This window comes from Ursus americanus, chromosome 3 (assembly GCF_024610735.1).
Source record: "Ursus americanus isolate L20-20 chromosome 3, mUrsAme1.1.p, whole genome shotgun sequence".
NCBI classification, from domain to species: Eukaryota; Metazoa; Chordata; class Mammalia; order Carnivora; family Ursidae; genus Ursus; species Ursus americanus.
Window position 1 is genome coordinate 29,075,759 of NC_142129.1, and position 20,396 is coordinate 29,096,154.

The 20,396-nt window shown below is 37.1% G+C and overlaps 1 protein-coding gene across 3 annotated transcripts in view; it reads right to left on the minus strand.

Annotated features, from left to right (window-relative positions):
• Window positions 1-20,396, minus strand: part of CPED1 (cadherin like and PC-esterase domain containing 1) — a 261,484-nt gene that overhangs the window by 188,287 nt on the left and 52,801 nt on the right. For 2 of the 3 annotated variants that reach the window (XR_006778640.2, XM_045792760.2), the window contains 2 exons: window positions 17,530-17,636; window positions 11,490-11,565 (listed from right to left, as the gene is read on the minus strand). Coding sequence is in view for 2 of the 3 variants with exons in the window: in XM_045792760.2 (XP_045648716.2) it covers window positions 11,490-11,565; window positions 17,530-17,636 (183 nt within the window). In the remaining variant the exon portion in view is untranslated. The remainder of the gene's footprint in view (window positions 1-11,489; window positions 11,566-17,529; window positions 17,637-20,396) is intronic. The other variant, XM_087860862.1, reaches the window with a different exon arrangement.

Sequence of the window (20,396 nt, forward strand, 5' to 3'; positions counted from 1 at the left end):
ACCATGAAAAGGAGACTGGAAGAGAGATTTTTTTTTTAAAAGATTTTATTTATTTATGTGACAGAGAGACAGCCAGCGAGAGAGGGAACACAAGCAGGGGAGTGGGAGAGGAAGAAGCAGGCTCCCAGCGGAGGAGCCTGATGTGGGACTCGATCCCGGAACGCCGGGATCACGCCCTGAGTCGAAGGCAGACGCTTTAATGACTGCGCTACCCAGGCGCCCCTGGAAGAGAGATTATTTTGAAGTTCCACACATTATATTCTCCAACACCAAACACACACACTCTTTCTTGATAGATAGATTTAATTAATACAAAAATTAAATGTATATGTTAACATATATTTATATTCATTTATCTAGATAGATTTAAAAATGCATAGATAAATGAATCAAAATTACAGTATAGTTCTCCTTCGCTTATTGAGTTTACTCACAAATCAAGTATGTAATTGTCAGTATGAATTTTCACCACTTCAGCAGCTAAGTCCTTGAACCTGTTTTTTTTCTGCAACCTTCTTAACCCAGCTCCTGTAATCCCCAAACAGCGCAGACCCTGATTGCTTAAAAATAAAAAGTTTGGCTACTTCTGTAAGAACTTTTTTGTCTATTTTAAAGCAAGTTAACGTTTTTCAGGTATCTTATTAAGACTTCAGATTCACTGCTAATATTTCTGTTACAGATACAGTGGCTCAGGAAGAACTGCTTGGGTGATGTAATTGTTGAGGAAAATGCTAACAAACAGTGTAGTTTATTTTAGCAGACTACATACTAAGTCATGGAATGTGTGTACACACAGCAAGATATAAAACCACCGATTAATAAATGCAGGTTGAGATGACATAATAATCAAATCCATGAAGAACAAATATAGTTTACTGAGTTTTCATTACGTAATGCAAAAAAACCCGGTTTTATTGTTTGAAGTTCTTCACAGTTTAACGAGTTTTTTTGGCATTGTTTAAATGCAATGCTAGTGGCCTATTTTATCATGGAAATAAGTAAATAGGGGCCTGCCATAGAGATTTAGACAACAAAAGTGAATATCAGTCTTACCACCTCTTCCTTTATGATCCATTGAAAATCAGAATTAATAATCAGAATCATACATATTAAAAGTGTGCTATGCAATGTTGCCTCTGGTATATAACAGTATTTGGTGCAAGATAACAAGCTCCAAGTGAAATAGAGATACCTACATGGCGGCGTGAAGTACAGAGGTCGCAGACCAGTAAAGGTTTACCAAACTTGCCGTACCAAAGAGCAGAGGGAGCCCTCAGCGAGTTGGTCTTTAGCACAACTTCAGAGATGTCAATGAGCTGCCAAATGTCTACTGAAAAATGGACATGCTGTCCCTTTCAAACTGGCCTAATGCCAAATGTGCAAAGTGTAAAGCCATGAGTGACACAAGAGCAAGAGGCAATTTTGGGTCAGTGATCTTGGTCCAGCTTCTCCCAAAGAGAAGACGGCAAAGTGAGTCTCCTAAATCTCCCCTTCATCCACATATCCCAGTGCTACCGGCTACCACTGCCCTTCCTCTCCATCTTGCCAGCGGCCAGGCACAAAGCCCTACACAGTATATACATATCCTCGGCACACTGACAAGCTTGTTTCTTACTTTTTAAGAAATGCCAAGTGGGAGGAAAATTCCCTAGTTTCCAACCAACAAATTATATACTGAACAGCAGATATTTTTTCCCACGTTGAAGGAAATGGAGCAAGCTATGCTATCATTTTCCAAAAACCTCCATTTGATTTTGGCTGCGATTTGTTAACTTAGAGATTTATGTCTCACAGGCAGAGCAGTGAATTTTATGGTTAGGTCAAGACTGTGTAGGTGATTGCCACATTTGCATGATTCGGCAGTTTCCATGAGGTTCTGACTGGTCTGCGATGGTGTCTAAAATTCTTACCAATAGAATTATTCATTTGGGTTGAAGTATGTCCTGGGGGGGTGGTGGGGAGTACATCTGAAACAGGAGAGCATAGCAGCACTAATTAATTTATTAAATTAGCTGGCTCTGGAGAGCAGAGGTAAGGTCTGAGAACATGTAAGAACTGGGCTTTGAGGCAGGAAATAAGAACTAAGCAGGATGCAGAAAGACAAAGTCACATACAGACCAGCAGAAGGGTACCTGAGTACCCAATGGACAGTATCCGGCTGTGGGTGCTGAAGAGAAGAAAGATAAATATTCTTTCACTTAAAATGATCTGTGGTGGGGGCAGGGGTATGGAATTCATTGGGCTTTATCATAACCAATCAAGTTGTTTTTGTCTATCCAATATCCCTTTCTTCCCTTGGGGATCAGTTCTCTCTCCACATGGATCTGGTGTAATAGCCAATCAGAGTTCCCTGCCTCCTCCAGCCATCTCTGGCTATTACAAGTTGAATTGTGTCCCCTTGACATTCATATGTTGAAGACCTAAGCCCTAGTACCTCGAATGTGACTGTATTTGGAAAAAAGGGTCTTTGAAAGAGATGATCAAGTTCAACTGAGGTCATTAGGGTAAAGGCAGGAAGAGGTGAGGACAGTTAAGTGTGCTGTTGAAGGGACAGCGGAAGGAGGAGTTTGGCTTGAGCAGAGTTAGGTTGAGGGAATAATGGGAGACCTGGCAAGAGCGAAGACTGCCTCAGCCCTTGGGGGCCTTGAATACCACGCTGAGGAGTTGGGCAGAGTGACATCGTTAAGAAAGCAGGCTCCAGACTCATAGTGCCTAAGTGCACTTGTTAGATGCGTGATCCTGGGAAATGTACCTAATTTCTCTATACTTGAGTAAAAGAGAAATAATAGTATCTCCTTTATGGAGATATGTTGCGAGTACTGAATGAATAAATATATGTATGTTTATATGTAAGAATATATTTTTAAAAACATTGTTAATATACATTTTATATATGGATATTATATACATAGGCAAAACATATAATAATATAAATTAGATTATGTATAGCATGTACAAGGATTACTCTTCTTTCATTTTTAATGTAAACACTTTTCTGTGCCAATAAATATAGATTTCCATCATTTTAAATGTCTTCGTAGTTTTCCACTGATAAATATGCCGTAATTTGTTCACACTTCAAGTGTCTATTACTCTAGTATGTAAAAATTGTATATTAATAGGGAAGTATAAAGAAGTATGTAATTGCACTCCATTTACAGTTTCCTTTCTTTTTGTTTATCTTTATTTTCTAATCTTTTCATAATGAATGTATCTTACCAAAGTCATAAAGACATAACGAAAAGGAAAGGCAAAAGGTATTTTAAAAATGCATGTTTGATCATTCTAAAAATTTTATTTCTGTTTTCATTAACTTCCCTCTCATAGGTGGCCAAAAACCTGAACAGGATACAGGAAGGAACGAGAAGAACATTTCTAACTTTCATACTTGGACAAATAGAATCATGACCATATTTCCCACCCCCAGTGACTGCTATTAATGCTCTCTATTCTAAAGCTCCTTATCTAAAGCTATGATTCCCAGACTGAACTCTTGCTGGGGTCGATAGGTGTCAGGAAGTTGCTTCTAGGGGCCACCAAGAGGATGAAAAAACAAGAGCAAAGGAAAGGATGAAGACAGTAGGATCCTACCCATTATTGATCAAATCAGTTCCATTTCTTTGTTAAATAGGGTTTCTGAGATTTTTTTTTTAAGGTTTAGAGTTTAAAAAGAAAAATAATCCACGTAACATTCACTGCATTCTAGATCAATGCTCTTTCTTTCTGATTTAGGTTTTCTGGCCATATCTCAGACACCCTGGCATTCACAGTTTCCACAGAGAAAAAGTGCTAAAGCACAATAGTCAGCAAGAAGTATTGGATTTCCTCTGCTCTGAATGTAGGACCATTAAGATGAAGAAAACTGCCCAGAGAGTTAGTCTACATGAAGTACTAAAACAGTACTGGGTAGGAAAGAGAAGGAATTCTCACTACTATCTTCCTACTCCATCCTTCTGGCAGTCTGCACTTAGCTTCTCCTCTAAAGAAACAGTGAACAAACATTTAAAGAACTTTGAGTTGAAATGGTACAAAAATAGGAGCCTACCTTAGGGAAGTACATGTCCATGTCTGGCCTGCATGAATGATCAAGGAACTGTGAGAGAAACTGATAAGCTTGTCCTTTTAGAAAGCACTAAGGTCTTGAGTCTTTTGGCTGCAGTGGAACTCGCCTAGAAGTTGAAACTACCTTATGTAAATTATTGGCATCTTTCTGCCTTGAATATATGTAATAGTGTAACAGTTCTCTAGTACTCTCATAAGTGCAAATACCTTCTTACTTAAAATGGGTAATTCTACCTTGGAGGGATGTGACAGAATTTTCAAATTTGCCTGCCCCCATCCCTTGCCTCAAAGTATCAATTCAACATTGAGGCTGTAATGGGTAAATGGATGAATCCATCCAAGCTTTGCCAAGACCCTCTGATGCTGGGTAGGGTTCTCCTTCATAGCCCTGATCACTTCCATTAACATCCTCTCTGGTCTTTCATTTAAAAATACTAGAGTGGAGGCGCCTGGGTGGCACAGCGGTTAAGCGTCTGCCTTCGGCTCAGGGCGTGATCCCGGCGTTCTGGGATCGAGCCCCACATCAGGCTCCTCTGCTATGAGCCTGCTTCTTCCTCTCCCACTCCCTCTACTTGTGTTCCCTCTCTCGCTGGCTGTCTCTATCTCTGTCGAATAAATAAATAAATAAAATCTTTAAAAAAAATAAAAATAAAAATACTAGAGTGGCTTTTATATACCAGGAAATATTACCACGCACTGAACTTGAGAAGTGAAAAATAAGGTCCTGCCCTCAGGGAGACTCAGTCCTTGTGGGAAGACAAACAAATACAATTGACAGCTAAGATACCATGTGACTTGGCTATAATGGAGGCTGTCATATGGTACAATGGGAACACAGAGGAAAAAAAGTGTCAATCCCCAAAAATTGACTTCACTTGGAAAATACGCTTGAGTAACAAAATACACAAAAACGTTCCTAGTCATTATTTCTGGGTTGGTGAATTCAGGATCTTTATTTTCTTCTTTATACTTTCTTCATTTAAAAACAATACGCTCAATTTGAAAGGAATGTGTCCTTGTCTCAGCACTTGACTTTTCTGGGACCTACAGCTGAATGACAGATTAAGCACCATTCCTGGGATCTAACTTGTTTCGCCCAAATGATGGCTGGCTAAAACTGCTGCAGACATTCTTTTACAAACCCCAGCCACACCATCAGCACATTCTGCTGGCTCTTCTTTTGAAATACACCCCAACCACAGAGGGAGAGGGTCTTCTCTACCTACAGAGAATTAAACAGAGCATTAAGAACTACAATTTACTTCCATCAGCCTTAGGAGGCATGGAAGTTCCTCCTACATCTATAATGCAAGTGCTAGGCACAGTTCTTCAATTTTGTGCATGTGTGTGTGTATGTTCTCATAAGTATTTTAGAGAGAAATTAGGACAGGCTGCTTCAGGGGCCACTAGCCAGCAGTGGTGGTAGTAGTGGTTGAGCTGACAATTGCAAAGTAGTATGATTTTTCTTTCCATTTTAGCAAGTGAGGAAGACATCCTCAGGAAAAACAAAACCAAAACCCCCCCAGCAAACTCATATGATTTCCTCCAGTGTTTGTTATGTAGAAGCAGAAAAGTCAGGTTGTAGGATTTTTCTATAATTGGTGGCTTAAGGGCTGGTGTGGAAGAAAAAATACAAATGTTGCCAAGTGCTTGTAGGGAAATATTTCAAGTGGCAGACTAAGTGGTCCAGGCCTGGTAAGAAAGGAATTATGACCAAAAATGGCTGACAAAGAAAGTAACAGAATCAAGAGTACTAAAAGTGTCATTTGAGGTTCCAGCTTCTGGCATTGAAAAAGTGCAAACGCCAGAAAGATTGATGATAAAGTCATGAATCAGTAAGCTTTCAAAGATGGGGTAGTGCTAGGCTACCAAGCAAGGCTACCAAAGTTGGATGCTGAAGTTGATGAGAAATGAAAGTCATGGATTTGATGACCACTGGATGGGACCCGAATCTCAGTGGTAGGCGAATTTTATAGGGATGAGAAACATGAGGGAGTTTTCCCTAAGTTTCTCACACTGCAACATTGTTGAGGTACATCTGGGGGATGCCATGTGGTACTGCTTTGTACTTTCCCATGTCTTCACCTCCTCTTCTCTTCTTGGAGACCAAATGGCTTATGTTAAAGAGCCTATAAATTTGATGGCAGGCCAAATCTGAAAATGTGTAGGTTATCTGACCTCTCAAGCTTCTGAATTTGCTATGAATTTATTTAAGTCACACCCCAGGTCCCTGACAACATTTGCATGTGTGACTTCTGTTCTAGATAAAATCTAACTTTGGATCAAGTCAGAGCATCAGAGAGCTGGCCCTCAATGTTTAGTCCCTAGACAGACTGCTATGAGAAGTTCTAATAAACTTGCTTTATTTATGAAAGGGACGGGGGAAAGATAACTCTGGCCGGAGTCTCAGTAATGGAGTGGATTTTTCCAGGCAAGAAAGGAAGGGGGGAGGGTATGAGGGAATGCTGGCTTGAACTAGACTGGTCATGATAGAGATAGAGAGAGTAGATGGATCCAAGTGGCTTTGGAAGTGGATGGCTTGACGATAAACTGAGTGGGAATCTGAATGCACTTCTAGAAATTCTACCAATTAGAAATTCATTGGGTTTGCAAGCTTCCTTTATAAAAATGCAAATACATCTAAGAGGCTTATGACTGGGGTAAGGGTGTAATTTAGTCTGAATTAGTTCCATCAGCTTATTTTCTGCTATCACCTAGCTGAAGTCAGTCATACTAAAGAGATCAGTTTTACTTGGGGAAAGAATGTTTTACATAAAGGATGTACTCATGTGTGGGACAGGAGGTGGAAGTCTTTGGAAAGACAGAAACATGAAGGAACACACAGGAGACACAGAGAGGGGATGTCATCATTTGAGAGGACAAAGAACAAGCAAGCTGGCCTTCTCTGAAAGTTTGCCTGGTTGCCTTGTAGAGACAAGTCCCCAGTCTTTAACAAGGACAATGTTCCCATTTCTTGTAGACTTGTTTGAAGGAGAATATTTCTTCAAGTTATAGCAAACGGGAGGGAAAAAAATGAAGGCAACAAAAATCCTCAAATGGTGTTAAGCATTGACAATTTCCATATTGCTTTGTTTAAATCCAAGCTAAGCTATGCAACTACCTGACAATATTTCGTGCATATCATATGATAAATAGGAATTTTTAGACCTGGAATATTAAAAACAATCATCAGTGCCCCATGAGATAAATAACTATTATTGATCAATACTTAAAAATAATTTCAATTGTTATTTTAAAGATATGTTTTATACTTGGTAGTAAACATCTATAAATTTTTAAAGTCCAGTCTTCCTTAGATATAACAAAAGATTATTTTTTTTATTGTTTTCCTTTTTCTTCATGCACCTCCATGTTACTATAAAAATGAGGACACAGATCTGAAAGTGTTCCAAATGCTACCTTTGCATCAAGTCTGGGTACATTTCAAGCTTCACGTGAAAGCCAATGCTGATAGCTAAGATAAAACTACTGGAAAGAATGAGCAATGCCCCCAAATTTGGCACGCTTTTAACCAGGGCTTGCTGGATGATGATACTGCATAAAAAAGAACAAAACAACAACTCACAACCCAAGTAAAACCATTCTCTGATGTCTTGTTTTGTATTTATATCTCAAATATGGGAAAGAAATCCTTTTTATCTAAAAAACAAACTTGCTAAAAAGGAACAAAAACATTAGCCAGAAATTTCACCCAATTAAAGTTATGAAACTTTTTTTTTTCAAAAGGCAAAGCATTAAATGGCAAGGTAAAAATAAATCTCTGTGCTAGCCAGTAAAAATTCCATGGCTTTGTACCTTTCAAAGTGAGTCACAAGTCTAATGGCAGGTACATTCAGTTTGGTTATGGAACGGAACAGACTGTGTTAATCTCACATGCTGTCTTCAAACACTCCTCTACCTCTGACCCAATCTCTGTCCTGCTACATACGCACGGTCCCGACCACGTTCACCAGTATGGTCAGCCCTCCTCTCTTAGCATTGCTATCTCCACCTACTGCTTAAGATAAAGCCTGAGACAGCATGTCTGTATGAACAAAAGGCACAGTGGAATCATGGAATCTCAACATTATTAATCCTTGCCAAACATTGCATTTTTATAGACAAGGAAACAGAAGCACTACTAGGCTTTAAATCTTGCTCAGAATTATTATACATTGATTAAGCTTCAGAGCTAGAACTTGTCAGGTATTCTTCTCTGAAACTATTGGGAGACACTTCTCCATGCATCTTTCACATTTCTGTACATTTTGCAAACAGAGGCACTGACAATCTTTGTTCTGAACTATCTTTTCGAAGATATTTATATAGCAGATAGCCTTGAAAAATAGAGATGGTGTCTCACTCTGGAGCAAAGAGAAGGTTTTGTCCAGTATAACAAAAATAATGTCTCTCTCTGGAGCAAAGGGCAGACATGCTCACTGCCCATTATAAAACATTCTAACTCCTGAAGCTCAGAGCTCCTCTACTGAAACGCAGACCACTAAGTATACAAGTGTCACCTAGCCCACTTTGCATCACCCTGTGGGAACTGGGATTCAGTGAACCAGTGCAAATGCTGGTAGTCTGCCTACTGCTGTTGCTGTAAATAGTAGAGTTGTTTGTCTCTGACCCTGGAGTCTCATATCTTCTGCCTGTGCCCTGGGAAACAGTGGCAGGCAGACTTGTGAGCTTGGAAATAGGGTGAAGTCTCAAACCCTTCACGGCTTTTGCCAGAAACACAAAATCATAGTGATAATCAATCATATAAAGAGAAAAAAATATTAAATACTGTGAGTCCTGTTGCTTGATGTTTTGAATCTAGGATGATCCATTTACCATTGTTGGAGCACTATGTGTTAGGTATGATATATAATATGCTTTATTCTTCAAATCCAAATATATATATATATATATATATATATATATATATATATATATATAACCTACTATGTTTTTAAAATTAAACTTATGAAATGGGTTTTATTAGCCTCACTTTATAGATTAAAAAAAGTAAACAGAAAAACCAACTACCTCTGAATCATAGAGCTAACAGGTGGCAGAGCAAAAATTCCTGGTTTCAAAAATTTGTGTCTCGTCTACCTCCAAATGAAACACAGCCTAAAATGGCACAGGCCATGTTGGCTTTAAATAAAATGGCTCAGTTGTAAAGTAGTTTGTTTAGTTTTACTATCTTATCTCTTTAACAGTAGTATATATTTAGGTACTAACATGTTGCTATCTAAACTGTATTCAATATTAAATGTTCACTTTTCACAACAAATAGAATGTTTTTAATCTTGTGAATACTGAGTTTATATCACAAAGTATATATTCATAGCAACAGTCTACAACAAAATCTATTGTTTACAAAGCTTAAATCAGAAAATAATGCTGTGGCCTTATATGCTGTCCTCTAAAGCTACACATCTAAGAAATTATTTTCAGCTAGAGACAGATAACATGATAGGAGAAATACTTTTATTTAAAAGGCTATATATTCCATGCAATCATCCTGCTAGCCACAGAGCTAAATAGAAAATTAAAACACTAGACAGAGTGGAGAAAATTTAAACACATTATCTCTAGAACCTTTAGAGGTTCTTGAGGAAAAAATAACATTTAAAGCAAAAGAAGACAGTTAAAACCTTCTTAATTGCAGATAAGCAAAATATAAAATATGAACTTATGTAAGAGTTGTTTGGGGAATTTTTTTAAAAGTGGTAACCCATTTCTGGGTATAAATAAGCTTTTATTCCTATGATTCTACATGTTCTGCTAATTTCAAAGCAAAAGAAACTTAATATTTTGAATCAATCATTTTGAAATGTAAGTAGCAACAAAGAAAAACATACTTTAAAAATATGCAGGCTCTGTTCAAAATGGAAACAAAATTTTTCCTTCAAATTGACTAAAGGATCCCTAGATACTTACTAATAATATACTAATGGAAGTAATTATTTTACTTGCATCTCACAAAAACATATTTTTTTATAAAATAAAAAAACTACCCAGCTGGAAGTTTACAGAAACAAAATGAAACAGAACTTAGAGATTATGGAGTCAGTTACAATTGCTATATAAAAACAATAACTATAGAACCAAGTTTAGACAGCTATTTTAAAATTTTAGACGAATACCTTAAATTTAAAGTTGAGTTGTTGATTCATTTTTACTTTATTTTATTTTATTTTTATTTTTAGAGAGAGAGAGAACAAACAGGAGGGTCAGAGAGAGAGGGAGAGGCAGACTTTCTGCTGAGCAAGGAGCCCGACGTGGGGCTCGATCTCAGAACCCTGTGATCATGACCTGAGCCAAAGGCAGATGCTTAACCGACTAAGCCACCCAGGCGCCCCCATTTTTACTTTATTTTAATCCTTGACGAAGTACAGTAGAAGACTGTAATCTTTACAACAGGACGTACCAATGTGGTGTATGTTTTGTGTGGAAGCAGAAACTCCACAGAAAACCCCATGGGATGTGAGGTTTCTGATCCTACTAGGACACCCATTAAATTTTTAAAAATAGAATTGAAGCTCTGAAGATCTCAATTGTAATTATATAGTGAAATACTTTCTAGGGGCACAAGCTGTTTAACATTAAATGGATTTTAAACAAGAAATTTGAGGAACCCTTTCACTCATGGGTTTTAAAGTAAGCTGTAATTTGATCTATGAAGACTCACAGACCATCTGATTTTTTTTTTCACCTTGAGAATCTATGAGAAAATGAGATGGTAATTTTTGTCCCAAATTTCTAATGTTGTCAAGACATGGAATTTACTCATTCAGTATCCCGTCTGAAACACACAGAGAAATTGAGGGAATTTCAAAAAGCAGAAACAAATTTGTTAAGATCAGAATTACTTAATCATTGGGGTGCCTGGGTGGCGCAGCGGTTAAGCGTCTGCCTTCAGCTCAGGGCGTGATCCCGGCGTTCTGGGATCGAGCCCCACATCAGGCTTCTCCGCTAGGAGCCTGCTTCTTCCTCTCCCACTCCCCCTGCTTGTGTTCCCTCTCTCGCTGGCTGTCTCTGTTAAATAAATAAAATCTTAAAAAAAAAAAAAGAATTACTTAATCATGAAGTAATATATTTTTTAAAACCTTGCTTTATATAATTAAGAAGTATTTTAGTAATTATAATAATTGCTTTTAAAATAAAACAGCAATTATTTTAAAGACAAAGGAAGAAAGGAATATTCACCTAGAAAGTTAGAAGGCAAAACTGAAAGAAAGAATACCAATGTTACGCTTGTATTCCTTTTTATCAGGATCTCCACATGGGCAATACCTTGTGGATTCTGGAAGATTTGTGATAGTGGAATGATAGAGGAACTAAATATGAGGATCTGAGATCTCATTATTCAGTATCTGCTGAAGCAGCCTACATATCTCACATGTTTATGCATAGGGAAGCAAACTAAAGATTACCTGGAAATCTTCTAATTATTTGACATAATCCTTCTTTTCTGCAAAGCTGATGCTGTATATCTGGTAATATGTTTACCTGAAAGGAGTAAAAAGATTCTAGTGAGTTAGACATTCATAAATGCTAAAGAAAAAGGAAATACAAAAACCCACAGGGTAGAGCTGTGAACTATTGTCTACCCTGTCTACACCCTACCTTCAAATCTCTGTTGAATTCAAATCCAGAACAAAAATGTGGTTTAGTTGGTAATATAAAACAAAAATTTGCCCTTAGAAATTTTTAAAATATTTGAGAATACTTCTGAAAACCTTATTTCAAAGCCATGATATGTGTAAAACTAAAAGGAAATACTTATGTCCTTATGGCAAATAGAGTAATACAAATAACTTGACCGGTTGTCGATTATGCCTTGGCAGAAAAGAGCACTAAACGTACCTCAAAACTAACTAAACTCTGAAGTTCCAAAGGCCCTCAGTGATTTGAATCACAAACATTCAGTGGAAATTCAGTGCTAATCCTGTTTCAAACTTTAATATATCGACTTCACTTCACATTGAAGGGCATTATTGCTTCCAGATATAAAGTCCAGTCACTGCAAAACTGTCTTCTAACCAAAATTTGTTCTTAGAAAGCTTCATAGACGTTAACATAAATTCAAATATGTATTTTAATTGTAAAGAAAAGACACAAACTGGGGAGGGGGTGGGGGATTGGGTTAGGCTGGTGATGGGTATTAAGGAGGGCACATATTGCATGGTGCACTGGGTGTTATACGCAAACAATGAATCATGGAACTTTACATCAAAAACTAAGGATGTGCTGTATGGTGACTAATATAATAAAATAAAAATTATAAAAAAAAAGATTGGGTAGTAAACTTTGGGAGTATAACAAAAGAGAAAAAAAAAGAAAAGACACGAACAGATTTAATTCTTCCCTTCACTTCTGAATTTACAGACTGATTATCTGGCTATTATCAACCAAATTCCAAAAAGAATGTCCCACATGGCAAAGCCTTGTTAAAACCAACAGAAAGAGATCATAGTAAATTAGCTTGAAAATCAGATTCACTTCTGAGAATTTATTGATTACTTTCAAATTAACTCACTCTGAACTCATCAAGTATTATAGTTTCTCCACTGTGTCCTACTGACGAGGCTCTTTAAAAAGAGCTCAGCTGCAGTTGAAAAGAGCAAACAAGAAACACAGGTTATCGTCCCACTTATGACATTGAATGAATGTTCTTGAATCGTGACCTTGAGCACATCACTTTGCTTCTCTCTTACACCTTTTTGGTCTCTGAGTTCCACTGTCTCACTAAGGTTTTTATCAATTCAGTAATTCAATCATCAGTTGTAGTTTTTACAAAATGATTTGCTTAGAGTGCTCTGAAACAGTGCATTGATTAAACATTCTCCAACCCTTGCCATCTTGTTAACTCTATTCATTCAGTCAGCAAACAGTGAACTTCAGCCCACCGCGTGTCCTCAGAACCAGCTCCTGCGAATCTGCGGTAGCAACAGTGGTACATACCCAAGTTTGAAAGTCTCCAAAGATACCAGAGTCGGAGTTCCTTACATTCTTATGGCACTGGGAGTGCAAAGGCTGTCAACTATAGTACACTTTAGATGTTAGGAGGTCTACATTTCCCAAATTCAAAAATGAGAAAGTTCAGAAACTAAAAGTAGAAAACAAAGAAGAGTTTTCAGAAGGTCCTTAAGTTTAGGATTCAGACTTGCTAAGAAAGGCTAGAGGAAAGAGAATACTGCAAAAGTATGGAGAAACTGCACTAAAGGTTGTTTTTTTTAAAAAGATAATACACAAAGAAACTTTCTAAATTAGATTGTCAAAGGCTTTAAAAGTCAATAAACTTGACCCATTTCCCCCCACATCAGGCAAAATCATTCAGTTGCTATTGACTATGTGGAAGTTTTCATAGAAGGACCCAGAAAGAAAAGTAGCATTAGGTAAGTATCATTAAAGGTTATGTGTGGACAAGGTCCAGTTTAAAACTTTCTCCCACTTTTCGAAGAGCTCAGAGCACATGTGCTGTTTTAGCAGTTGCTTAGAGCATCCGTGAACTGCTGTCCCACCCTATACAAACTGAAAGGAATACCAGAGTCCTGGTCTAATGGATGACCATAACTGAACTCATGGGACAGAAGACTTCGTATAGATCCTGCAAAGACAGAGTACAGTTTGCAGAGATTTCCAGCAGAAGTGTAGGTCGTTGTGACCCATCAGAGAGGTGACTTTCTGCATGAGACCTGAGGTCAGAAGAAAAAACTGACTCAGGATCAACAAAGCACTTGCTTCAAGAAAGCAGGGCCAAGCCAGGGGAAGCAACTGCCCTCAGACTTCTGCCTTCTATGTTTCCATCCCCCATTCAATGACCTCTTCCCGTGTTCCTTCCTCTAAAGCACATCTTTGGAATTCACAGAGTCTCAACAGATGATATAACCAAGGTGACACGTGACACCAGAAATACCATTTCCATTCTACTCTGTAACAGAGCACCAAACTAAGCAGTTAAACTGAATAACTTGGCACAAAGAAACATATTCAAGGGCTATGCGTCATATAGCTACAGCAAATCAACTATATTACATGTATTTTCCATGTATTTTCATTGTTAAACCTAATAATCCTCTTCTATATCCTAGTGCTTGCTTTTTACTCTTATGTTTAGGTACACCATAAAATATATAAGATTTGCATCATTATCAAAAGGAACGTCAAAGAAGTTTTAACTTGGATCAGCTGACTTTTATACAATGAGCTTCTCCAGCTTAACACTGCAATATTATTTTTTAATAGGCTTTATTACTTTCAGGTAGTTTTAAGGTTCACAGCAAAATTCAGCAGAAGGTACAGAGATTTCCCATCTACCCATTGCCTCTAAACATACACAGCCTCCTTCAAAATAACCACCCCACCAGAGTGGTACCTTTGTTATACTATGGAATCTACACTGACACATCATTATCACCCAAATACTTATTTTCGATATATAATGCTTTTGGGATGGGTTTGAATGCTTTCCATACAGATATATATATGTATATGTTTCATATAAGTTGCTATTTTTCTTGGCATAAAACCTTTCATGTCTTCGAAAGGATTAAAATGCATATGGAAAATGATAATGATGTTTGAGCCCTGGGATATTTCTGAGATCAAACTGAGAAAAAGGAAATGTACATTTAGAAAGGTTTCAATCCCCACATACCTTCCACAATCCTAATCTCTGGGTAATCTATATCTAAACTGTTTCTATTACATATTACCAGAAGCAGAAGTAAAAAAAATCATTCTTTTTTTTAAAAATATTTTATTTATTTATTTGACAGAGACAGCCAACAAGAGAGGGAACACAAGCAGGGGGAGTGGGGAGAGGAAGAAGCAGCCTCCTAGCGGAGGAGCCTGATGTGGGGCTCAATCCCATAACGCCGGGATCACGCCCTGAGCCGAAGGCAGACACTTAACAACTGCGCCACCCAGGCGCCCCTAAAAAAATCATTCTTGTTTTGAGACACAGTTCATTAATAAGAACAAGAGTCTATCAATTATAAACATTTAGAAAGTGTTTATAAAGTAAAACTGAGACTACAGTAATACCATGAACTCGTTAAGGAGAGTAGACATTTGAATTTGGACTATTTATAAAGTGTAAGAAAAGACCCCGGGAAAAAAATTGGGAAGGCTCACCGTGGACACTGAGAGTGACACACATTTCACACTGTACCTTAAGGGACCGTTCCTTTTCTTCATTGGATTGGTACACAATTTTATTGTTTATTTTATCAAAACTCAGATGTTCTCCAAAAGCTGTTCAGTATCGTTCACAAGGTTGAGAATTAATGACAGGAAGAGTCGTTATCTCCTTGTCTCTCCCATGCAATTATCATTCCATCAAATTCACCTGAAAATGTGCTCAAATGCTTTATACCAAGAGCCATTTCAGTAGTTCTCAGTGCTCCAAGTACTAAAAACAGCATCCTGGTTTTAGGGACTGCTAATCCTACAAACATTTAGAGCTAGAAATGAATCCCTCTGCTCTTGAAACATTAGAACCTTTCCGTTAAAGGTGAAATACAGCCCCAGTTACTAAACTTAGTGTTACCCCAAATAGTGGACCTCACTTCACTTTCAGCATCACAGGGACCAACACAGTTTTAAAATCATGTTCCTCTCCTTCTGACTAGAGAGACTCCAGGCCTTTCACTTTTTATAACAAATTTTCTGATCTCTTTGATTAAGCACTTAGATTCCAAAGCTCTGATGTGATGAGTAATCCTAATTAGAGCAGGGGGTCTTTCTTTGTTCATCTAAGAATCCCCAACAAATCTGAAGCAACTTCTGTTCTGAATATTTATGTTGACATAAATAAGTCATGGTTCATAAAGCTTCAAATTATTCATGCTCTAAAGTGACAGTTATCTAATATGTATCATTCAGAACTTATGAATTCTTTAAGAATATTCATTAGCATAGGCTGTAAATGCAGTCTTAAATATTTATTTAGAAATACTGTATAGTGATGTGGTTAGGAAAACAAAATTTGAAGTTAAACTGCCTGAGTTTGAATCCCGGTTGCTTCATTTATTAGCTAGGACTTAGGCAATTCTCTTAATTTTTCTGTGCTTCAATCTCTTCATATGTAAAGAATGAACATAAATACGTGAGCACTTAGAATGATGCGTGGCACCAATAGTAGGCCTTGGCAAGGGATTGGTGAGTAGGAGTGGAGAGAGTACTTATCTCCCTGGCTGCTTCTTTGCAGGGCTGTGATTTGGCAATGGCTGCATTCCCCCTACTTAATAGCAGTGATCCTTCTGTCTTGGCCCCAGCTCTAATTAGGTTTTGCTAACCACCCCTTCTATATACCCTTCTTTAGACCAAGGGTAGTAAAATCTTACAAGGCTTCTGATCCCTGGGGGTCTCTAATCTTTTTTTTTTTCCCCTAATCTTTTTTTATTAGATTTTCTCTAATCATATTTCTCTTATTTTGTCAAAACCTCAGTAAGTAGCTGCTTCATTAGTTTCTCTTCAGTTAAATCCTTTCAAGTATGGCATTTGTCTTCTGCTTGGGGGTTGGTGGACACTCACAGGAGGACTGGGGACTTTATCCTGTAGTTGATATAAAGCCATTCAAGATCTAAGTGCAGGAGGAACCAGGTTAGTTCAGCATTTTATTTTTCATCCTGATAACTGTGGGCAGGATGGATTTCAGGGGCAAAATACTTTAGAAAAAAGCAGTAAGGAGGATTCTACAATTTACTTGGTAAAATAAGGTGACTGGTCACACTAAAAGTAGTGAGTATGGATATCTGAGAAATAAGATACTTGAGAAGTATTTAGGAGTTAAATTCCTTAGTACTGGTAATTGACAGAATGAAGATGACAAAGGAGAGAAAGAGATCACAGGTGAAGGCCAGATTTCTACCTTAGGAAGTGACAGAGTGGTTGATCATGCTTATTACCAATAGAACAGAAGTCTTGCCGAGCAACTGAATGCAAGAATAGGAGTGATTTAGCAGGGAACATACGAGCTAGTTTTCTCCATGTTGAGTCTGAGGTGTCTGTGTGATAGAAAAGTGATGTTTAACAGGCAGTTATACATGTGAGCCTGAAGCCTGCGAAAATGCTTGAATCTTAGTTGTTACTTCTGGGAATTATCAACCACCTTGGGAATGGTGTTAAGGAGCACAGACATCTAAAGTATGAGCGGAGGAAAGGAGGCTATGAACAAAACAGAGAAGGAATGGTCAAAGATTTACAAGAAGGAAAAAAAAAATCATGGACTCAGCCCAAAGGCCAAGGGAGTCCTGAGTTACAGGGAGGAAGGAGATATCAAGAGTGTTAATTTCAAAAATATCGAATAATCAGGGTAGCTACTACAATACTATTTCACTACTGAGAAATAGCTACTAGTTTTGATGCTTTTCTCACATATAAAATAATATTATGGACCAAGAAATGCTGGTGCTAATATCCAAAAGGGCTGTTAAAATCTGTGAACATTTTGAGAAGAATATTTACCTTTTGATGTAAACCTAAATGGCACACATCTTCCTTGGATATGCAAGGTTTTCCACCAGCTTTCCTAGAAGACAGGCAAATGAGCAGATCCCAAGAGCCCAAGTCACCTAATAGCAAAAGAATATCGAAAAACAAATAATTTTTATCAGATTTTTGAAGGCACCATTTTTAGATTTAAGAATGTTTTTATTTAAATCCTAAAACACAAGAAAAATGACTCTGAACATATTTAAAGGTTAATATTTGAAGTAACTGAAATTTTCAACTTTTCTAATTTGGAAACATTTTTATATTTAGTATTATATCAGGGAAAATTCACTTATCTAAAACGATGTCATAAAGCTCCTTTAAAAGACTAAAAGTTAAATGTTTTAAGTCACTATTTTTATAAATTTGTGAAGTCTTATTTGGAGATTGGGAGGAAAGATGATTATAAAGTCTTTTAAGATAAGGGGCGATTGCAAAATCAAATAATGATAAGAAGTCAAAACACCAAATATTTTGTTCTAGGTTTTGGTATCACCATCACTTTTCACAAATCTTAAACAGCTACACTTTTATAAGATTTCTTACAAAAAATCAGTTGTGGTGAGCAGAAAATAAAATTCAATGAAAATTTTTTAAAAACCCAGGTTTTATCTTAAAGGAATTTGTGGTCTAGTTATAGACAACAGAGTTGAGCTCAAAATACAGAGTATAACATGGACCGAAATAAATGATATTTCAGCTATTTACCAAGGACAAAGCTCTTTGCCAATAAATCCTAGTAACTTGCCAAAATAATCTCAGAAGAGTACATTCTTGCATAATACTTGAACATTTGAAAATTAACATTTGTGTGTTATGAGTTTATTTTCCCTTACTCTCTTTGATTTATTTATTTTTTATCAACATGTCTTGCATATAATTGGTGCTTTAAACATATTTGTTAATTGAGGGGCGCCCGGGTGGCTCAGTCTGTTAAGCATCTGCCTTCTGCTCAGGGTTCTGGGATCTGCATCAGCAGCGGGGATCCCTGCTCAACAGAAGTCTGCTTTTCTCTGTCCGTCTGCCTGTCCCTACTCCCCCACCCCCAGACACTCTCGCACGTGCTCTCTCTCTCAAATAAATAAAATCTTAAAAAAGTATTTGTTAAATGAATGAATAACTAGCCCATGATAGGGTAGTAAGCATGCTACTTCAGAGACAATATAGAAGTAGGTATCTCAAAAATAATCAGAAAAAGAACACTAAATAGTGTGTGAAAGGATTGATATTACTTGGGAAACTTCCCCATTTTGGGTGGAAATCTACTTTTAAAAAATTAAGCAATTTCTGTACACATGGCCTGTTTTGTTGATCAGTCCTGAGATATGTTCCATTGGTAACTATTTATGCCAGACCTCGCAAGTCATCTCTTGCATTAGATATTAGTGGCATCTAAAAAGCTAGAAAATAATCAAATCCTGTCTTTTAAAAAATTTTCCCAAAAGAATGTCTCACTTGAACCCATAATGCTTTCAAAGAAGGGCTTTATAGAAAAAAATAAAGGAAGATTGATAAGGAAGAGTGACCTATGACTATCAGGAATGACATTTCACTCTGCACTAATCAAGTCCTTTACATTTTGACAAGCTCTGTGCTCTCTGGGCTATTGGTTCCTCTGTTTGTAATTGTCCTGTTCCTAGAAGAGAGACCTCTCTGCCAAACAAAGGAATCCAGACGACTGAACTCAAGTTAACATATGAGCTCTTGTCCTAGAGCTTCTCCGTTTGCTCGATGTATCTCAAGATGCTGGAATATAGCACAACAGTTCAAAGGGACATGGAGAAATGATGCAGGTGATTTAGGGGTGTGAGAAATCTCTCTATGTAATAGCCACCAGGCCTTATAAGCTTGGAAGGTCTATGCTGTTCCATGCATCCTCACTTTGAAGGAAACTCCAAATGGATTCCTAGAGCCAAAACCAAATGCTCTATGATGATTCCACTACTGTACTGAAAATGTGCACCTGGCACTTTCAGCCAAAACCTTTTGATATGGATTCAAAAGGGAAAACACAATGATGGTTTCATTCAATATTATTTCTAGCCCAAGAAACACTAAAACTCTAGAAGAAACCTCCTGACATAATATACTCAACCAAATATTTTAAGAAGACAAGGATATACAAAGAGAGGATTTCAAATCATGAACTGTATTGTTTGAGCATTAAAAACACAGTATGTTTTATATTCCTCCAGCTCTGACACATGCCCACTTCACTACCCAAGGCATACACACAATTTCTCAATTTGATTACAATATATATATTTAAGCCTTAAATGTTTAAAACTGGAAGACATGTTTAAATAATTCAAAACATTTAATTTATTAAGAACCTCCTATGAGCAGGACATCGTACTGGAATTATGAGTGTAAATAGCAAAAAAAAAAAAAAAAAAAAGTACAGTCACTGCCCTCAACCATCTATGAGAGACCTGAACATTAAAAATAATTTAGGAAAACTTATAAAGTGCCATACAGTTTCTTGACATTCATAAGAGTTACCCCTTACCTCTCAAAAGTATTTAACAAATATTTTAAATTTAAAATTAATATTTCAAAAATACTTTTATGGCACATATATTGGCCCTTAAAATGAAATAGGGTATAGCCAAAAATTTCAAGTAATCTCTCCAGATACTTCTTGCCTAATTCTTGCCACCACAGTCTGAAAAATGCTAATTGTTTCCACTCAAAATTCCTATTGTTACCCTCACTGAGTCCTACCTCAAACTTCTAAATCTCTATTTCCTAGTTAAATCTCAAGTTTAGTGGAAATGTATTTTAAATAAACAGATTCAAGCTTATAATTTAGTGCATATTTCAATGTATTATTTCATTCA